This window comes from Ornithorhynchus anatinus, chromosome 3, assembly GCF_004115215.2.
Source record: "Ornithorhynchus anatinus isolate Pmale09 chromosome 3, mOrnAna1.pri.v4, whole genome shotgun sequence".
Classification (NCBI taxonomy): Eukaryota; Metazoa; Chordata; class Mammalia; order Monotremata; family Ornithorhynchidae; genus Ornithorhynchus; species Ornithorhynchus anatinus.
This window is the reverse complement of record NC_041730.1, coordinates 20,327,230-20,348,116: the sequence shown is the minus strand read 5'-3', so window position 1 is coordinate 20,348,116 and position 20,887 is coordinate 20,327,230. Positions and strand designations below refer to the sequence as shown.

At 42.2% G+C, this 20,887-nt stretch overlaps 3 protein-coding genes across 3 annotated transcripts; 2 read left to right on the top strand and 1 right to left on the bottom strand.

Moving 5' to 3' along the window:
* The first annotated feature begins 362 nt into the window (after positions 1-362).
* On the top strand, positions 363-7,236 carry LOC103170094 (olfactory receptor 10A2-like). Its single transcript, XM_007666592.1, is given in 4 exon segments — positions 363-669; positions 672-1,277; positions 3,179-3,233; positions 7,125-7,236. Coding segments are annotated over 4 exon segments (1,080 nt in total).
* Positions 7,237-7,325: 89 nt separating this feature from the next.
* LOC100680706 (olfactory receptor 10A7-like) lies at positions 7,326-8,351 on the top strand. Its single transcript, XM_007666593.1, has one exon. It carries the CDS (start codon positions 7,326-7,328, stop codon positions 8,349-8,351), a length of 1,026 nt encoding a protein of 341 aa, XP_007664783.1.
* Positions 8,352-15,491: 7,140 nt separating this feature from the next.
* LOC100083499 (olfactory receptor 10AG1-like) lies at positions 15,492-16,436 on the bottom strand. Its single transcript, XM_001514009.4, has one exon. It carries the CDS (start codon positions 16,422-16,424, stop codon positions 15,492-15,494), a length of 933 nt encoding a protein of 310 aa, XP_001514059.3. The 5' UTR covers positions 16,425-16,436.
* Positions 16,437-20,887: the final 4,451 nt, after the last annotated feature.

Below are 20,887 nucleotides of genomic sequence, written 5' to 3'. Positions count from 1 at the left end.
AATTTTGTCCAGTCCTGTGAAGGTGACAGGATGTAGTGTGGTGGGAAAAATGAGGGTTCAATAAGCATAACCACTAGTACCAAGTGAGGATAAAATGAAAACACTTTCTTATTATTCCTTTACAGAATTTGTATTATTGACTAACTTCACCACTGCTCTATTTTCCTGAACTTGCTTTGGCCATAGAAAACCTAGACACCATGTATTGCACACTGTGACCTCCTTCATCTTTAACGAAACAAGCTATCCAAGTTTATGCTGACAAATGTTTGAAGGGAAGACCTGGACTCTGAAAGAACAGAGAAGACACATTTTGGGCCCAGATGTTTCTGTAATTACATTGCTAAAATAAACCAATGCGAATGAAGGAAGGCACTCAGTCACATGTGACTGAATTCATTCTTTTGGGTTTCTCGCATATCCAAGAATTTCAGATCATCCTATTTATGATTTTCCTTGTGATATACCTAATAACCTTGATAGGAAACACCCTCTTAGTGTTGGTCTCCACGGTGGACCCCACCCTTCATACCCCCATGTACTTTTTCCTCAGGAATCTGTCCCTTATAGATATTGGCTACACCACTGTCATCATCCCCAAAATGCTCAACAATTTCCTGTCCAAGAATCCAAGTATTTCCTTTGGTGGCTGTGCAGCTCAGATGTATTTCTCCTTTTTTTTGGATCCTCAGAGTGTTGGATCCTGACAACGATGGCTTATGACAGACAGGTCGCCATCTGTGACCCGCTCCGCTATTTGCTCGTTATGAACCAGGGGCGCTGCCTTCACCTGGCCATGGCTTCCTGGCTATCAGGGATTCCCCTGGCAACAGTACAGACTACAATGATGTTTACATTGCCCTTCTGTGGGCCTAATGTAATTAACCATTTCTTCTGCGATGGCCCTCCTCTCTTAGAACTGGTGTGCACAGACACCTTCGCGTTTGAGGTGTATGGTGTCACGGTGACCGTGACTTTTCTGATGTTCCCCTTTGGAGTGATCATTGTGTCTTATGTCCACATTCTCGTCACCATTCTGAAGATGTCCTCTGCTGAGGGCCGTCACAAAGCCTTCTCCACCTGCTCGTCCCTCCTCATTGTGGTCTCGCTGTTCTTCAGGGCTGCGAGCTTGACCTATTTCCGAGTCAAATCCTTCTACTCTCCTGAGACCAAGAAGCTGCTTTCTCTCTCCTATACAGTCTTCACTCCCTTGCTAAATCCCCTGATCTACAGTCTGAGGAACCAAGAGGTTAAAGGTGCCCTGAAGAGAATTCTGGGTAAAAAAAATATTTTGCCACGATCTGGGAGTTTCTGATTTGTGAAGGTGACTTTTTGTGTTGAGGTATTAGAAAGTCATTGGCTTTGCTTTGTCACTGTTACCTAGCATATTCCCATCTTGATTATTCTCTGAGGTTTCACCGTGTGCAGGGAATATTTTTGGTTCTTTGAAAGGACCATGCAAGAGTAAATCTGTTCTCAGAATTAAAATAGCCAACACCAGTTCAAACTCAGAAGATAGAAGGCTAGCAAGAGATAAACCACTGAGATAAACCACTGAGAACAGGACACCCATAAAATTGGACATTTCCATAAAATTGAACATTTTCTCCATCTATTAATGCTATTTATTGAAGACTCAAGTTGTGCAGAATACAAGGACAAAGTTTTGTATCATTAAATAATTAATGATATGTCTTAATGTTCTAAGGCTGTATTTTAAAAGTATGGAAAAAGGATCAGAAAAGTATGCTTTAGGAGTTCCTGAGAGCTGAAGATTGGGTTGATTATTCATCCATCATACGAGTTCCTCTGGTCTTGATTCACTCCTGCTACCTGCTACACTGTTCTTTAAGGGAATACTTCCTCATTTACATTTAAACAGATACTGGCATGTCTTAAAATCCAATTACTGGGCCTGATCTTTGAAGCAAAACCATAAGTGAAGTGACATTTAATAATTTTTGTCACTCCACATAGTTCAAAGAAAGTACTCATCTCCTTCCAAAAGAAAAAAAATCAATCCCTTTGAATAGCAAAACCTAGAGATCAACTGTTTATTCCGTTCCTTTTACCAAGATCTTTTAAAATGGTATTTGTTAAGTATTTATTATGAGCTAGCTACCATAATAAGTACTGAGGTACATACCAGCTATTCAAATTTACCACAGTCCATATTCCACATGAGGCTAACACTCTTAAACGTCATTTCACAGATGTGGTAACTGAGGCACAAAGAAGCAAAAGTGACTTGCCCAAGGTCACACTGTAGATAATTAACAGAACTGGTTTTAGAACCCAAATCCTTCTGACTCCCAGGCTCATGAGATATCCACTAGGTCATGTCGCTTTTCAAATCAGTTTCATTCAATAGTATTTATTGAGCGCTTTCTATGTGCAGAGCACTGTACTAAGTGCTTGGAATGAACAAGTCGGCAACAGATAGAGACAGTCCCTGCCATCTGACGGGCTTACAGTCTAATCGGGGGAGATGGACAGACAAGAACAATGGCAATAAGTTGAGTCAAGTTTATTAGACCCAGTTGTGCCTATCATGTTTTGGGTGAGGTTATCAAATTGTAGTTTGAAATGGCTGCTCTGCAGAAAATTTCAGCATCCTCAAGCTGATCTCTGTCCTGGATGATGGTTGTTGGACTGCACCACTTTGTGGCATCTCAGTAGAGACAACTCATCATCATTTGATGGTTCTCTGTCCTGGGAGATATTAGGTGATGGTGCCGGTTTGAAACTTCTCGTAGGTGGAGTTACTAAGGATTTACTAAAAAAAATCCACGAGTTACAAGATAGCCCTGAAGTCAGGAATTCCAGGCTGAAAAGATTTTAATTGCTCTTCAACCCACTCGAATTAAAAATAATTACTAAACAGCGTGAAACATCCAAAAGCAACTTATGCATAATGGAACCTAACACTGACAGTTGGTCAATTAGCAAAATATTAAAAAGTAGGCCTACAGAGAAAGGCACCAAAGTGAGACTAGAGACCAAAGATTCAGAGTGATTATGAATTTAAGAAAGAAGCCACAAGCTAGTTGTTTTGGAAACTGAAAACAGACTTTGCTGGTGACCGGATAAAGAGTTGTTTGGAAAATGAGTGACATTGCCAGGACATCAAGCTTAGATTTTGTCCAATCTGTCTGTCTTGTTTTTCCCCAGCACTTAGTACAGTACCTAGCAATCAGGAGTTGCTTAACAAATAACATTGAAAAAATCAGAAAGTAACTTTATAACCAAATTATCTTAATGGAGGACACAATATCTAGTGAATGCTCAGTTATTCAAGATGGATTGGCTGTCACAGCTTTTTAAATTATCATCAACTGCCACAGGAATGTACATTCCCTTCAACTTTAACCCCATGTTGCAACCTCACAAAGCTGAAAAATAAATAAATTGTGGTATTTGTTAAGCGCTTACTATGCAAAGCACTGTTCTAAGTGCTGGGGAATACAAGGTGATCAGGTTGTCCCATGTGGGGCTCACAGTCTTAATCCCCATTTGGCAGATGAGGTCACTGAGGCACAGAGAAGTTAAGTGACTTGCCCAAGGTTACACAGCTGACTAGCAGCAGAGCAGGGATTCGAACCCGTGACCTCTGACTCCCAAGCCCACGCTCTTTCCACTGAGCCACGCTGCTTCTCTCTTTGAAGCAGTAACTCCCCCTTCTCTATTTGTATGGTTGGTTATTTTGAATTACCTATGGCACTACTCAATTTAGAGTAGATATTTTACACTTATTTGATTAAACCAAAAAGTATTACGGGAGACGCACCATCCGTGTTCGAGTTTGTTCATTTTTATTGACACAGCTGATTGATGTTGACATTAAAGATTATGACTAATCGGTGTAATTGTGATCACAGCAATCCATTTTTAGATATACAAGCATCTTCATTTCTCAGAATTCAATCTGGTGGTTGGAATTTGTGAGACCCTAAAAGAGAATAAAGAAGGAATTATTCTCCCTGGCCTAGCGGGGAAGATTTTCTTTGGTTCAGGTGAACAAAAGACATTGATTTTAGGGCTGGGTGTGGGACATCGTTTAACTTTTTTCCACTGAAAGGTGTAATTTATTAAAAATACTAATGATAACAACAGTGGTACTTGTTAAGCACTTACTTTGTGCCAAGCACTGTTCTAAGCACTGGGGTAGATACAAGGTTGGGCACAGTCCCTATCACATATTGGCCTCACACTCTTAATCCCCATTTTTTACAAATGAAGTAACTAAGGCCCAGGGAAGTAAAATGATTTCTCCACGGTCACATAGCAGACAAGTGGTGGAGTTGGAATTCGAACCCATCACCTTCTGACTCCCAGGCCCATACTCTATCCATTACACCATGCAGCTTCTCATGCTTGCTTTCTCTCTTGCCTTGAGAACCAACACTGTTTATTAGGAGAGCACACTAAAACCTTTGTGATGATAAGTGTTCAGATACAGAGCTCACTCCTGCAGTCATTGTAATCTGATTTCTGTTGATTTCTGTTACTGTTGATTTCTACATCTGTTTTTCTTTGAAAAACTGAATGCCAAAATCATTCAGTGGTTTTTGTTGAGCAAGTCCTGTGTAGAGCACTATACTAAACACTAAAGAAAGTACATTTGAATAGAATTGGAAGACAAACCCTGCCCACAGGGATTTTAAATTATACAGGAAAGTCTATCTGTCCTTAATCAACTGAAGAAACATTCAGAACTGAATGAATAGGTAATATTAAATATAATGATCAGAAATAAATCTTCCTTAGTGCATAACAAATTCTGAGCAGTTTTTTTCTTACCCAGTCTCCAAACCTCTGAAGACAGAGGTGAATATAATAATATCATAAAAAAACCCACCAAGGTTTCAGTTTGATAATCTAAATGATCTTTCTAATGTGGATACAATGAAGAATTCCAACAGTTATCTACCTAGCTTAAATTCAGGCAAAATTTAGATGACATTTTCATTTTAGATGGACTTTGGAGCTAAAGCCTTTGAAAAATCAAATTCCCTACAATCAGGCAAACACATTTTTCACTTTATCCCCAACGTGCACAATTAAAAATTCAATGATTTCACAATATCTTTGAAGTGTAAAAAATACAGGCATCTCATGGGCATGACTTATCCTACCAAAACTTTCCATATTTCTATAAAGACAAACAAAAGAATAATGAGCTATCCCATTGCTTCCTTTGTTGTAAGCAATGGTCTGGGGACCACCTCTCAGGGGTCACCCCAAAACTTCAAAGAGGCCTTATCATCCAGAACATGTTTCAAATTAACCAGGGCAGAGCAATCCTCCTTCAAGAGGCAGGTAAATTTCTCAATAAAGCGTTCACCATGTATGTTCAAATAAATAGTGTAGAAGGGACATCCAGCTAGGCTTCTAATCCTGGATCTCTCCCTTCCCTTTTTTCCCCTTTCTCATTTATAAAAGGAACATTCCACTTTCTTAGCTCTTCTGACTCTCATAGGGATGTTGGGAGGATGGAAATGATCATACTAGCAAAGTCCTCTAGACTATAAGCACAATGCCAAATCCATTACATTGTACTCTCCCAAGTGCTTAATACAGTTCTCTGAGCACAGTAAGCACTCAGTAAATATGATTGATTGATTAGCAGCAATGCTTCGTGAATATCATCTTTGCCCAGTGCACCGGAATTATAAAGACAGGACATAATGTGATTTTTGCTTTCCAGGAGCTTTCAAACTAGTGAGGGAGAAAGATGCAGTAGAAAAGCATGTACCTCTTACAACACTAGAGAAAATGAGCCAGATGTTTATTAATAACCATTTGCAACTACCTGAAATGTAAAAGACTATAGCCAAATATGAAGGTAGTTGAGTGAGACAGTGTGGGAAGGAGAATTGTGCTAAGGGGTATTGAGGAAATAGCTCATGTAGTGGTTGGATTTCTTGAACTTGAAGAAGTGGCAGATATCTGGTTTAGGGAAAAAAGTGTTGCTTGTTGGGCAAGTAAAGAACGAAGGATTAGAACAGTGAACAGGTTTTCTGGAGTTGGGTGAAGGGAATGATTTAGGATGACGTCAGTTGTCAGAGAGCCGTGAAATTCACACTTAAAAGATTTCATTTGATATTAGTGGTAAGTCACCCTGCAGATTTCCAAGGAATGAAGTGCCACCATCCAGTGTGTTGAAGAGAAATGACTTGCTGTTTGGTGCAATATATAAAAAGTCCTAAGTTTCTCCTAGAAGCAGAGATTGTTGTCACACACTACAGAGTTTTGGAATGGAGTCTCAAGAATTGGGATCTTGTTTTCTTCTTTCATTTTACTAAAGCTATTACAAAATGAAATCCTACATTGATTTAACGAAACAAAATGTCAGAGACAACAATAAACCTTTGTTAGGGAAAGAGTAAGACAAGGAAGTTGAGATGGTTCTTGGTTCCCTGCTTTTCAAACTTTTCCTCCTCCCCCCCCACAGTAATCGATTTGATAGCATCTGTCCTTCCTGTCATTTCCAAAAGGAGAAAGGAAGAGTATGGAGGATTTCCAGGTTTCTAAGAAGGGGAAGTCTAATATTTTTCTTTTAGGAACTTGTTTCATGGAGCTAAAATCATAGCTTTACTTTCCTAAGGACAGGACTTGAGAGAATAGGTGATAAGGAAGAGAGAGTGAATGTGTAACAATTTAGTCACAGGAAGGCTGGGGAAGAGGAGGGGCCGAGACACAGGGAATTAATTTAGGGATTTTTCATGTTGCTAAGAAGCACATTTATTTGTGCATCTATGTATGTATGAAAATCCTTAACCTTATCATTGTTAGGCACATCCACACCCCACCTATGTGCATGTGTGTAAGTAGGTTTATATATAGGTGGGTGTGTGATGTTGGTGTGTGTGTGTTTGTGAGTGTGTGTTAGTGTGTGTATGTGTGATGGGGAGTTGAGGAGATTTTGATGTGGGCGTCATGCACTGGGGTGCTTTCTTTCCTGCAGACAAGTTGTGACTGTTTATTTAATTAAATTAAATTTTATTATTTCATTAGTCAAGATGACAGCATATAGTGTGGTGGGAAAAAGGAGGGTTGAATAATGGGGAACATTAGTAGCAAGTGACGATAAAATGAAACACTTTTTTATCATCGCTTTGCAGGTTTTGTATTAAAGGCTATCTTCACCATTTCCCCAGTTTCCTGAACTTGCTTCTACTCAGAGAGAACTTAGACACCATATGTTCCAACATCACCTCCTTGATCCAGGGCTAAACAAGTTACCCAACTTCATGATGACAAATGTTTGTAGGGAAGACCTGGAGTCTGAAAACTCGCTACTGTTTTTTTTTTCCTGACCAGAGATGACGTATTTGGGGCCCAAATATTTCTGTACTTATTTTGCCTTTAAAAACACAATGCAAGTAAAAGAAACCAATCAGTCACATGTGACTGAATTCATTCTTTTGGGTTTCTCCAATCTCCATGAATTTCAAGTCATCTTGTTTATGATTTTCCTTGTGATATACCTAATAGCCGTGATTGGAAACTCTCTCTTAATATTGGTCTCCACTGTGGACCCTACCCTTCAAACTCCCATGTATTTTTTTCTCAGGAGTCTGTCCCTTATAGATATCAGCTACACCACGGTCATAATTCCCAAAATGCTCATCAATTTACTGTCCAAGGATAAAAGTATTTCCTTTGATGGCTGTGCAGCCCAGATGTATTTCTCCTTCTTTTTTGGGTCCTCAGAGTGTTGGATCTTGACGACGATGGCTTATGACAGACAGGCCGCCATCTGTGATCCGCTCCACTATTCACTCATCATGAACCGGAGGTTCTGTCGGCAGCTGGCCCTGGCTTTCTGGCTAGCAGCGATTCCCGTGGCAACAGTGCAGACTACAATGATGTTTACGTTGCCCTTCTGTGGGCCTAATGTAATTAACCATTTCTTCTGTGATAGCCCTCCTCTCTTAGAGCTGGTGTGCATGGACACCTTTGCGATTGAGGTATACAGTGTAACTGGGACCGTGATCGTCCTGTTACTCCCCTTTGGAGTGATCACTGCATCTTACGTCCGCATCCTCGTCACCATCCTGAAGATGTCCTCCGCCGAGGGCCGTCGCAAAGCCTTCTCCACCTGCTCGTCCCACCTCATTGTGGTCTCTCTGTTCTTTGGGGCTGCAGGTTCAACTTACTTCCGAGTCAAATCCTCCTTCTCTCCTGAGAGCAAGAAGCTGCTTTCTCTCTCTTATTCAGTCTTCACTCCCATGCTAAATCCCCTGATCTACAGTCTGAGGAATCAAGAGGTGAAAGGTGCCCTGAAGAGAATTCTAGGTAAAAAGATAGTTTCCCAGGATCTTAGAGGCTCTGATTTGTCCAAGTGATTTTTTTATTGAAGTATAAAGTCAATGCTTAGTCACCATTACCCAGCACATTCCCATCTTTATTATTTGCTGAGGGTTCACTGTGCACGGAATATTCTGGGCTCTTGGAAAGACCATGGAAGAGTATCAAAGGCCCATTCCTCATTCTGGGAATTAAAATGGACAACACCAGCCCAAACTCAGAAGGCAGAAGGCTAGAAAGAGACAAAATGCCAAGACATCAGCATATAAAATTTGGAATTTTCTCAATCAGTTAATGGTATTTATTAATACCATCATTTATGTGTGCAGAACATGAGGCCAAAGTTTTGTGGTATCACAGAATTATTGATATGTATTAATGTTCTATTGTTTTATTTAAAAATTAGGGAGAGAGGATCATAAAGGAATACTTTAGGCATTCTTGGGAGTTGAAGATTGGGTTGATTTTTCATCCTATAGATAAGTTCCTCTGCTCCTGTTAGGCTCCTGCTTCCAGGACCACTACTCTGGTCTTGTGACAAATGCTCCCACATTTGTATTTAAACAGATGCTGGACATGTCTTCAAATCCAGTCAATCAGTCAGTCATATTTATTTAGCAATTACTGTGTGCAGAGCACTGCAGCAAACATTGTGGAGGATACAATATAACAATAAACAGACATATTCCCTGCCCATAGCACGCTGTCTAGAGGGAAGACAGACGTTAATATGAATAAATGAATTACAGATATGTACACAAGTTCTGTGGGACTGAATGGGTGGGCGAATAAAGGGAGCAAATCAGAGCGATGAAGAGGGAGTAGGAGAAGGGGAAAGGAGGGCTTAGTCAGGGAAGGGCTCTTGCAGGAAATGTGCCTTCAGTAATGCTTTGAAGAGGGAGGAGAGTAATTGTCTGTCAAATATGAGGAAGGAAGGCTTTCCAAGCCAGAGGCAGGATGTGGTCGAGAGATCGATGGCAAGATAGATGAGATCAAGCTACAGTATGAGGCAGCGTGGCTCAGTGGAAAGAACATGTGCTGGGGAGTCAGAGGTCATTGGTTCCAATTACAGCTCTGCTTTTTGTCAGCTGTGTGACTTTGGGCAAGTCACTTAACTTATCTGTGCCTGTTACTTCATCTGTAAAATGGGCATTAAGACTGTTAGCCCCACATGGGACAACCTGATCACCTTGTATTCTCCCTAGCGCTTAAAACCGTGGTTTGCACATAGTAAGCGTTTAAATGCCATCATTATTATTATTATTATGAAGCTTGGCATTAGAGGGATGAAGTTTGTGGGTTGGGTTTTATATATATATGTATATATAAATGCATTGTATATGTATGTGTGTGTATATATATGTGTGTGTGTGTGTGTGTCACACAAAGGGACTAATTTTTGAAACAGTGCCGTAGTGCCATAGTGACATTTAATAATTGTGTGCACTCAACATAGTCAAATGACTCTGATTCCAAAAAAAAAAAAAATCAAACTCCTTGAATAGTAGTAACACCTAGAGATCTCTGGCTTTTTCAGTTCCTTTCATCAGACATTTTTCTTTTTCAGTGGCGTTTGTTTAGCACTTACTATGAGCTGGGCACTGTGCTAACGAGTGGGGAGATACAAGCTAATCAGGTTGGACCCAGTCCATTTCCTAGATGGAGCTCAGAGTCTTAATCCTCCCTTTACAGATGAGGTAACTGAGACTCAGGGAAGTGAAGTGACTTTCCCAAGGTCACACAGAGATAAGTGGTGGAGCTGCAATTAGAATCCATGTCCTTCTGACTTCCAGTGCCATTGTCTATCCACTAAGCCCGCGGCTTCTCAATTAAGTTTGTGGGTCTAGGTTGTGCCTATCTTCTTTTGGGTGGGGTTATCACTTGATAGAATGAAATAGAATTGAAGGTAACCTTGACCCTTTAGAAAGTGTTCCATGAAAAACAGAATGAAATTCAAGAGGGATTAGGGGAAAGTAACACATGTAAGGACAGAGCCTGGACAGATAATCAAGTCTCACATGGGGCTTACCGTCTGAGGAGGGAGAACAGGAATGCCCTCCCTCCTCACATCCGCTGAACTATCTCTCTTCCCCCCATCAAAGCCCTACCGAGGGCTCACCTCCTCCAGGAGGCCTTCCCTCACTGAGCCCCCCTTTTTCTCTGCTCCTCCTCTCCTCCCTTTGACCCCTACTCCCTCCCTCTGCTCTACGCCCTTCCCTGCCCCACAGCACTTGTTTATATTTGTACATATTTGTTATTCTATTTATTTTATTAATGATGTGTATATATCTATAATTCTATTTACCTATTTTGATGCTACTGATGCCCGTCTACTTCTTTTGTTTTGTTGTCCGTCTCCCCCTTCTGGACTGTGAACCTGTTGTTGAGTAGGGATTTTCTCTATCTGTTGCCGAATTGTACTTTTCAAGCGCTTAGAACAGTGCTCTGCACACAATAAGTGTTCAATAAATATGATTGAATGAATGAATGAATGAAAGGTGTTGAATCCTCATTTTGCAGATGCAGGGAGAAATGGAATGACTTGCCCAAAATCACAGCAGTAAGCGTGCAGAGCTGAGATTACATGCCAGGTTCTTTGAGTCTCAGACCCACACCCTTTGAACTAAGCCATTCTGAAATGAAAAGTCTTCCTTGGCTTGGGTGATTAGTTTAGGAATCCACTAGGTGATCTATGATTTCTTAAGTGCTGTGCTCACCTCCTGTTTTTAAGGCTATCAGGGGGTTGAACATAGGAGTAGAGGGATCGCAGCTTGTCCATATCTCCTGAGTGGTTTGACTTGGCCAGAGAATATGGGAGGATAGAAGATCCAAAGAACAAGGTGATGACAATGAGGTGGGAAGAGCAGATGGAGCAGGTTTAGTGCTTTCCCATAGCCAAGGACATTTTCTGGAAAGGGAGATGATTTTGATATAGGACATGAGTATCAACAGGGAAGGACAGTTTCTAGAAAGGGAGATGATTTTGACATAGGACATGAGTATCAACAGGAAGGAACCATCATAATCAGCATGGTCACATTACATGTCAGAAACTTATTGGGGAAGGTTTCTAGAGAAGCAGTGTGGCTTAGAGACAAGAGCAAGGGCTTGGGAGTCACAGGTTGTGGATCCCAGCTCTGCCACTTGTCAGCTGTGTGGCTGTGGGCAAGTCACTTAACTTCTCGGTGCCTCAGTTACCTCATCTGTAAAATGGGGATTAAAACTGTGAGCCCCACGTGGGACAACCTGATCACCTTGTATCCCCAGCACTTAGAACAGTGCTTTGCACATAGTAAGTGCTTAACAAATACCAGCATTTAATCCTGACTTCACCACTTATCAACTGTGTCACTTTGGATGTCACTTAACATCTCTGGGACTCAGTTACCTCATCTGTGAAATGGGTATTAAGACTGTGAGCCCCACTTGGGACAACCTGATTACTTTGTATCTACCCCAGTGCTTAGCACATAGTGCTTAACAAATACCATCATTATTATCATTATTATCATTATTATTATTATTATTAAGCCTGGCTCCACCACTTGTCTGCTGTCTGACCTTGGCCAAGTCACTTCACTTCTCTGGACCTCAGTTACCTCATCTTTAAAATGGCGATTGAGATTGTGAGCCCCGCATGGGACAGGGACTGTGTCCAACCACATTTGCTTGCATCCACCCCAAAGCTTAGTATAGTGCCTGGTACATAGTAAATACTTACTAAATACCAATACTAGCTTTGGAACCGGATGCAAGTCACAGATTTTATTCAAATCACAAAGGGATGTGTGAAGACTCAATATATTTGCCCTATTTAGACTGGAAGGTAACCTCCACCTAACAGCTACCAGTTGGACACACAATTTGTAGCTCATGATTACGGGGTAACTCAAGGGGTTACATATGGCCACATACCAAGAGCAGCTCCATGGCCAAGAGGATAGAGTGAGACATGGGAGTCTGAAGGACCTGGGTTCTACTCCCAGCTCTGCAATTTGTGTGCTGTGTGACCTTGGGCAGGTCCCTTCATTTCTCTGTGCTTCAGTTTCCTCATCTGTAAAATGGGGATTAAGACTGCGAACCCTGTGTTGAACTTGGATTGTGTCTAACCTGATTCACTCGTAACTACCACTAAGCTTAGTACAGTGCCTGGCACATAGTGGGTGCTTAATGAACGCCATAAAAAAATATACCATCATTTCCAGGAGGACAGATTCTGTAACACCAAGAAAAAGAGCAGAGTAGTTCAAACAGGGAAATACATAGTTCTGTCCTCTGTCCAGAGGTTCAGCAGCATTCTGGAAAGAGTAACTGTTGATACCAGATTTCCAGGAAGGACAGATTCCCATGGAAAAAAGAATGGGGTATGGGGAGGGAGTGTTTAATTGGCCTTGGTTATTATAACTGTAAAGGTGTTTCCCGTAGTAATAATCATGTAAAGGACCAGGAATAACCCAAAGAGAAGCCCCTGAAGTTTGGACATGTTGGAAAATCCATGAGAATTAATCCCATCACTTTGAAGCCATATTTCCCATCAAGATATCTTCAGAGTATTTTATCTGTAAAAACAAGCTCTTCGTAACTGGTAGGGTAAAAAAAATTGAATGGAGGGTCAATGAAAACAGAAATATTCTAAATACTTTATTATTAGCCGCTAATGTGTTTCATATACTTTTTAAATGCAAGTGAAGATTTCCATTGACATTAAATTCATTAATAAATGTAATGTAATTTATGTATTCTATAAAGCATCTTGGTTCATTGAAACTCCTTACATAACCCTGGACCACTCATCCACTCCACCTTTCCCAAGATTTATGCAAGTACTCTGGAATATTTGATATTTATACACAAATTCTACCAGTATTTACCTGCACATACCCAGGAACACGGACAGGGAACATGTCTGCTAATTCTGATTTATTGTTTCCTTCCAAGCATTTATCAGAGTGCTCAATAAATACCACTGATTGATGTTAAATGTGACCCAGTAGATACCAAGTTTAGGATTAGTGACTGATTCATATGATTGTCTATCTCTCCCTCTAGCCTATATTCGTTCATTTAGTCGTATTTATTGAGCACTTAATGTGTGCAGAGCACTGTTTTAAGTATTTGGAAACTACAATATAGTAATAAAGAGAAACAATCCCTACTACAATTGGCTCACAGTCTAGATGGGGGGAGACAGACATCAACAGACTGTAAGCTGTTTGTGGGCAGGCAAACTGTCTACCATTGCTGTAGTATTGTACTTGCTTATGTGTTTATTACTGTGCTCTGCACATAGGAAGTGCTCAATAATTAACATTGATGACGATGATAATGACAGTGATAATTTGGTTCAAGGGCTGGCTTATGCTTGTCTGTATAGTAAGTGAATCCCATAGTTAATATCCTCTTAGTTTGCCTGATAGAATTCCATGAAAACTTCCCTAGTTGAAGCCATGCCTAGTGAAGCAGTGGAGTTATTAAATGTTGGTGATGATGATGATGATGATCTTAAATGAAAATATTCACTGGGAAGCAGCATGGTGAGGTGGATACAGCCCGGGCCTGGAAGTCAGAAGGTCATGGGTTTTAATCCCGGCCCCGCCACTTGTCTGCTGTGTGACCTCAGGCCAATCATTTCACTTCTCTGGGCCTCAGTTACCTCATCTGTAAAATGGGGATTATGACTGTGAGCCCCATGCAGTACAGGGACTGCATCTAACTTGATTTGCCTATATTCACCCCAACACAGAGTACAGTGGCTGACACATAGTAAGCGCTTAACGAATACCACAATCATTATTATTATATTGGCTGCATTATTTAGACTGTAAGCTCCTTATGTGTAGGGACAATGTCTACAAATGCCATTATATTGTACTCTCCCAAGTGCTTAGTCTAGTGCTCTTCACACAGTAACAACTTATTGTATACGACTGTACGATCTGTAGGTTAACCTTAGACTTGGGCAGAGGTTTCTACTATTGGCCCAGATTGATGGCTCTTCAAAAGTGAATTTCAGAATGTGGAGATTTCCTTGCCTTTCTCACTGTATTTTTCTGATTACACCCCCTGCCTTAAACCTATTCTCTTAGGATTTTCCCTAGAAGTATCCTTTTTCTGGGGCAACACAGTAAAAGGATGTGTGATTTCTTTTTTCTTTTTTCCAACCACCATGGAGACACAGATCACTTACCTTGCTTGTTGGCCTCCTCCTACCTGGATTTGAGTCTTGGTTACCTAGAAAAGACTATAAAAAACACTAAGCTTTGAGTGAAGTGGTAGTGATTTCAAACAGAGAGATTTCAGTAGTCATCAAAACCATTTCCATTACCTCCTTCTCTCTGATTCTGATTCCCTTTCTTACCTTTTTCTCCCCATTCCCTAACTTTGGATCACTGGTCTGAGATATGGGACTGCAATTCTCATGGCAGAAATTCACTCATGGTACAAGACTGTAGAAGCATTAGTTCTGCCTGAGAAGTTCAACTCCTGCAACTAGTTGCTTGGTTCCTAAAATATTTGTGTGGATTTGATCCCAGATGGATTTCTTCTGAAAAAAATCCTTTAAGAAATTATATCTACCTAAACAGACATCTATCAAATAATCATGTTTGGCTCATTGGATAAGAATCAAGACTATAAAAGGAAACTTATACAAAATACACTGAGTCATCAGTATGAGTTAGGTTCAATGTAGCTTATTACTTGTTTACTCTTTCTCTCAGTAAATGAAGGATTAAATTTGATGAACAAATAGAAGTTAAAGCAGGTTCCAATGTACTGGATATCTGACTCCTTTTGCATGTGAAATCGTCTGCAGACTGCGCAGAGATTCCATTTTTTGACACAAGGTTACCCTGGACACAAGAGAGTGATTATTGAAAGCATATATATACAGGTTTGGGGTGATTGAGGTAATAATAATGTTGGTATTTGTTAAGCGCCTACTATGTGCCGAGCACTGTTCTAAGCGCTGGGGTAGATACAAGGTAATTAGGTTGTCCCACATGAGGCTCACAGTCTTAATCCCCATTTTACAGATGAGGGAACTGAGGCACCTAGAAGTTAAGTGACTTGCCCAAAGTCACACAGCTGACAAGTGGAGGTAGCCAGGAATAAGAGTTTCTTGGTATCAGTAGAAGATGGCCTGTTAGGAAAACAGGTTCCTTAGTTCATGTGATGGCCTAACTAACGAATCTCTGTGATAGAAACTTTTTCAGGGCAACAGTCACCTCCTTGTTTCTCAGACTGTATACCATGGGGTTAAATAGTGGTATCACAGTGGTGTAGAACAAAGACAGAAATTTATCGACATCCACTGAGTGGCTTGATTTGGGCCATAGATAGGTGATGATAGCAGATCCGAAGAACGAGGTGACAACTATGAGGTGGGAAGAACAGGTGGAGAAAGCTTTGCGCCTCCCTGTGGCTGAAGGTAACTTCAGGATGGTGGAGATGATTTTGACGTAGGACACGAGTATCAAGAGAAATGGGGCTGTTACAAAGAGCAGGGCCGCGGCATAGACTGAGAGTTGGTTCATAGATGTGTCCCCACAGGCCAGTTCAAGTACTGGTGGGATATCACAGAAAAAATGGTTCAGCTTGTTGGAATTACAGAAGGGCAGGGAGAATATCTGACTCGTCTGCCCTATCTGGACCGGAATGTCACTGATCCAGGAACCAGCTGCCAGCAGGACACAAGCTTTATGGCTCATGATGATGGGGTACCTCAGCGGGTTACATATGGCCACATAACGATCGTATGCCATCACAGCCAGGAGAAAGCACTCTGTGGCCCCCAGCATTAGGAGGAAGCACATCTGTGCAGCACATGAAAGGAAAGAAATAGTTCCATCCTGTGTCTGGAGACTCATCAGCATTCTGGGCAGAGTTACGGATGTATAACAGATTTCCAAGAAGGACAGGTTCCTAAGGAAAAAGTACATGGGTGTGTGGAGAGTTTGATCCGTTGCGGTTATTATAATTATGAGTCCATTTCCTGCCAGGATGATCATGTAGCTGAATAAGAAAATCCCAAAGAGGAATTCTCTCAGTTTGGGAAGATCCAGAAATCCCAGGAGAACAAATTCTTCTACAGTCAGATTTCCCTGCTCCATTTTTTCTAAATTATTTAGCTGTGAAAAGGATGAAATCAGCAAGTTTGAATAAAAGCACGTAGCCACACAGGGCATCCCGTCCTCCCAAATCGCAGAAAAAATCAGTCAATTCTGTTCAAATAGATATCACTATTATTTACAATATGCACTCCTACGTATTCTATCTCTTCTGAACAACCTCCAGCTCACTGTTGCCCCTAAAAATATTTGTAGAAGGAATTAATGTGAATGAGGGGGCAGCTGAGTAGCAGAGGTCAGACTGATTGAAAGCCTCAAGGTGCAGGGGGCTGTCACTCCCTGTTATTCTCTCAAGCAAATTACCGAATGATGCTCTGCACCCTTAGTTACACTCTATGCACAAAGGTGTCACACAAGGTTTTGGGGCTCTACACTGAGGGAGAAGGTCACACAGTTGCCCCTCCACCTCCTACACACTTCAGAACAGGAAACCCTCTCTCCCACCCAGAAGCAGCGTGGCGTAGTGGCAAGAACATGGGCTTGGAAGTCAGAGGTCATGGGTTCTAATCCCGGCTATGCCACTTGTCAGCTGTGTGACTTTGGGCAAGTCACAACTTCTCTGGGCCTCAGTTACCTCTTCTGTAAAATTAGGGATTAAGATTGTGAGCCCCATCTGAGACAAGCTGATTATCTTGTATCTATCCGAATGCTTAAAACAGTGCTTGGCACATAGTATGTGCTTAACAATATGCCATCATCATCATCATGAAGCCAACCTGTTCTCTTTGTGTGTGGAGGAAATCACTGGGTTCCAGACTCATAAACAGCAGAAACCTGGGAAACAGTCATAGATTTTAGAAAATACCATTTCATCTTTTGTTATTTTAAGACTGTCTGATTCTGATGAGACCCCAACAGGGGATTTAATAATAGTGGTATTTGCTAAGTGCTTACTATGTGCCAGGCACTGTACTCAGTGCTGGAGTAGATACAAGGTAATCAAATTGGACACAGTCCCTGTCCTATAAAGGAATTGCAGTCTTAATCCCCATTTTACAGATGAGGTAACTGAGGCCCAGAAAAATGAAGTCCGACTTGTCCAAGGGCACACCACAGAAACAAATGGCAGAACTGGGATTAGAACCCAGGTCTTGATGACTCCTAGATCCATACTCTAACCACTAGGCCAAGATTTTTAATACGCCAGGCTCAGGTTTTTCCATTTTGCCATGACCCCTTACTATTATTCATTCAATATTCAATAGTATTTATTGAGCGCTTACTATGTGCAGAGCACTGTACTAAGCGCTTGGGATGAACAAGTCGGCAACAGATAGAGACAGTCCCTGCCGTTTGACGGGCTTACAGTCTAATCGGGGGAGACGGACAGACAAGAACAATGGCACTAAACAGCGTCAAGGGGAAGAACATCTTGTAAAAACAATGGCAAATAAATAGAATCAAGGCGATGTACAATTCATTAACAAAATAAATAGGGTAACGAAAATATATACAGTTGAGCGGACGAGTACAGTGCTGTGGGGATGGGAAGGGAGAGGTGGAGGAGCAGAGGGAAAAGGGGAAAATGAGGCTTTAGCTGCGGAGAGGTAAAGGGGGGATGGCAGAGGGAGTAGAGGGGTAAGAGGAGCTCAGTCTGGGAACGCCTCTAGGAGGAGGTGATTTTTAAGTAAGGTTTTGAAGAGGGAAAGAGAATCAGTTTGGCGGAGGTGAGGAGGGAGGGCGTTCCAGGACCGTGGGAGGACGTGACCCAGGGGTCGACGGCGGGATAGGCGAGACCGAGGGACGGCGAGGAGGTGGGCGGCAGAGGAGCGGAGCGTGCGGGGTGGGCGGTAGAAAGAGAGAAGGGAGGAGAGGTAGGAAGGGGCAAGGTGATGGAGAGCCTTGAAGCCTAGAGTGAGGAGTTTTTGTTTGAAGCGGAGATCGATAGGCAACCACTGGAGTTGTTTAAGAAGGGGAGAGACATGCCCAGATCGTTTCTGCGGGAAGATGAGCCGGGCAGCGGAGTGAAGAATAGACCGGAGCGGGGCGAGAGAGGAGGAAGGGAGGTCAGAGAGAAGGCTGACACAGTAGTCTAGCCGGGATATAACGAGAGCCCGTAATAGTAAGGTAGCCGTTTGGGTGGAGAGGAAAGGGCGGATCTTGGCGATATTGTAGAGGTGAAACCGGCAGGTCTTGGTAACGGATAGGATGCGTGGGGTGAACGAGAGGGACGAGTCAAGGATGACACCGAGATTGCGGGCCTGCGGGACGGGAAGGATGGTCATGCCATCCACGGTGATGGAGAAGTCTGGGAGCGGACCGGGCTTGGGAGGGAAGATGAGGAGCTCAGTCTTGCTCATGTTGAGTTTTAGGTGGCGGGCCGACATCCAGGTGGAGACGTCCCGGAGGCAGGAGGAGATGCGAGCCTGAAGGGAGGGGGAGAGGACAGGGGCGGAGATGTAGATCTGCGTGTCATCTGCGTAGAGATGGTAGTCAAGGCCGTGAGAGCGGATGAGTTTACCGAGGGAGTGAGTGTAAATGGAGAACAGAAGAGGGCCAAGAACTGACCCTTGAGGAACTCCAACAGTTAAAGGATGGGAGGGGGAGGAGGCTCCAGCGTAGGAGACCGAGAATGATCGGCCAGAGAGGTAAGAGGAGAACCAGGAGAGGACAGAGTCCGTGAAGCCAAGGTGAGATAAGGTATGGAGGAGGAGGGGATGGTCGACAGTGTCAAAGGCAGCAGAGAGGTCAAGGAGGATCAGAATGGAGTAGGAGCCATTGGATTTGGCAAGAAGGAGGTCATGGGTGACCTTAGAGAGAGCAGTCTCAGTAGAGTGGAGGGGACGGAAGCCAGATTGGAGGGGGTCTAGGAGAGAATGGGAGTTAAGGAATTCTAGGCATCGATTGTAGACGACTCGTTCTAAGATTTTGGAAAGGAAGGGTAGTAGGGAGATAGGACGATAACTGGAGGGGGAAGTGGGGTCAAGAGCGGGTTTTTTTAGGATGGGGGAGACGTGGGCGTGTTTGAAGGCAGAGGGGAAGGAGCCCTTGGAGATTGAGTGGTTAAAAATAGAAGTTAAGGAAGGGAGGAGGGCAGGGGCGATGGTTTTAAGAAGGTGAGAGGGAATGGGGTCCGAGGCGCAGGTGGAGGGGGTGGCACTTGCGAGGAGGGAGGAGATCTCCTCTGAGGATACTGCAGGGAAGGATGGGAAAGTAGGGGAGGGGGTTGTTGGGGGGGAGGGGAGAGGCGGAGGGGTGACTTTGGGGAGCTCAGACCTGATTGTGTTGATTTTCGTGAGGAAATAGGTGGCCAGATCATTAGGGGTGAGAGATGAGAGAGAGAGATTATTATTAGTAATGGACAACTATGGAGGATGAAGAACTGGGGTGGTGGGGAATGGGATAATCTGCCCTTCAGTCCTCTAGACTGTAAGCTCATTATGGGCCAGGAACATGTCTGCTAATTCTATTATACATAATAAGTGCTCAATAAATACCACTGCCTGGTGATATGGCATGGGCACCAATGAATGATGTCTGTGACAAATCTGCATATTCTAAGTGACATCTGTAGTCAGAGGCAGACCCAGCCAAGGACATGGGAAGAATCTGAATTATGGTAATTATTAGGGAGCCAAGAAAGACAGTGGTGCTACAGTGGTACTAAATCCATGTTAATTTTAAAATGTTCCCTGGATGAAATCTGGATAATTAAGAAAAAAAAAAGCACACAATGTGCCCCTTGATATTCAGGACTACTAGTAAGTAATCAGCTATATTTATATCATGGGTGGCCCTAACAGTGGTTCTTTTGTTTCTTTATTTATTTTTTAAAAGGAGTAAATTATGTTATTCCCCACATGATGTGTATATGGGTGGCAGGGAAGTAGGAGCGGGTAGGAGGGAAAGGGGGAGTTAAAATACACAGTCCAACATCCTTTCTTGCTGTCCCTCTTGTAAAGGAAAACAATCTAGCCACCTTTATGATTTGATTTTAATGACATCTAGAAGATTTGCAAGTGATTTTGATTATAAATGTACTTAACTGAAAGACAATACATGCATAGACATCCCCCACAAAATGAAGAAAAATAGATGTTAAACAAACACAAATACAGTTTTATAAATTACCATGTGGACCTGGTTAACTTACCCACACAGGCAAATAGGATGCTTTTTGATTTTTGAGTGCCAAATGGCCAAAGTTGCAGATTAGAATTCCGTGATGATTTCATACCCATTTCTTATTAGTTGCAACAATTACTTGTATATCCAAGTCCCATCCTCATAAGGCATAAATCTTCCTACATCATTTTAATTTTTAAAATGATCTGATTTCGATTTGTTTCTTGCTTTAAGCACTCTTAATAATAATAATTTACAATAATTATTAACAATAATTTGCTTCATTTCTTCCAATGCTGAAAGTCCAGTGAAATAATGTTGGTCTCTAATGGCGATTGTAGTTTTTGTGTCTTTGAGATCACCAAGATGCATCTGGACTC

Excerpts from the sequence above, each read along its gene's own strand:
- LOC100680706 (XM_007666593.1), top strand. The coding sequence starts at position 7,326 with ATGACGTATTTGGGGCCCAAATATTTCTGTACTTATTTTGCCTTTAAA.
- LOC100083499 (XM_001514009.4), bottom strand. The coding sequence starts at position 16,424 with ATGGAGCAGGGAAATCTGACTGTAGAAGAATTTGTTCTCCTGGGATTT.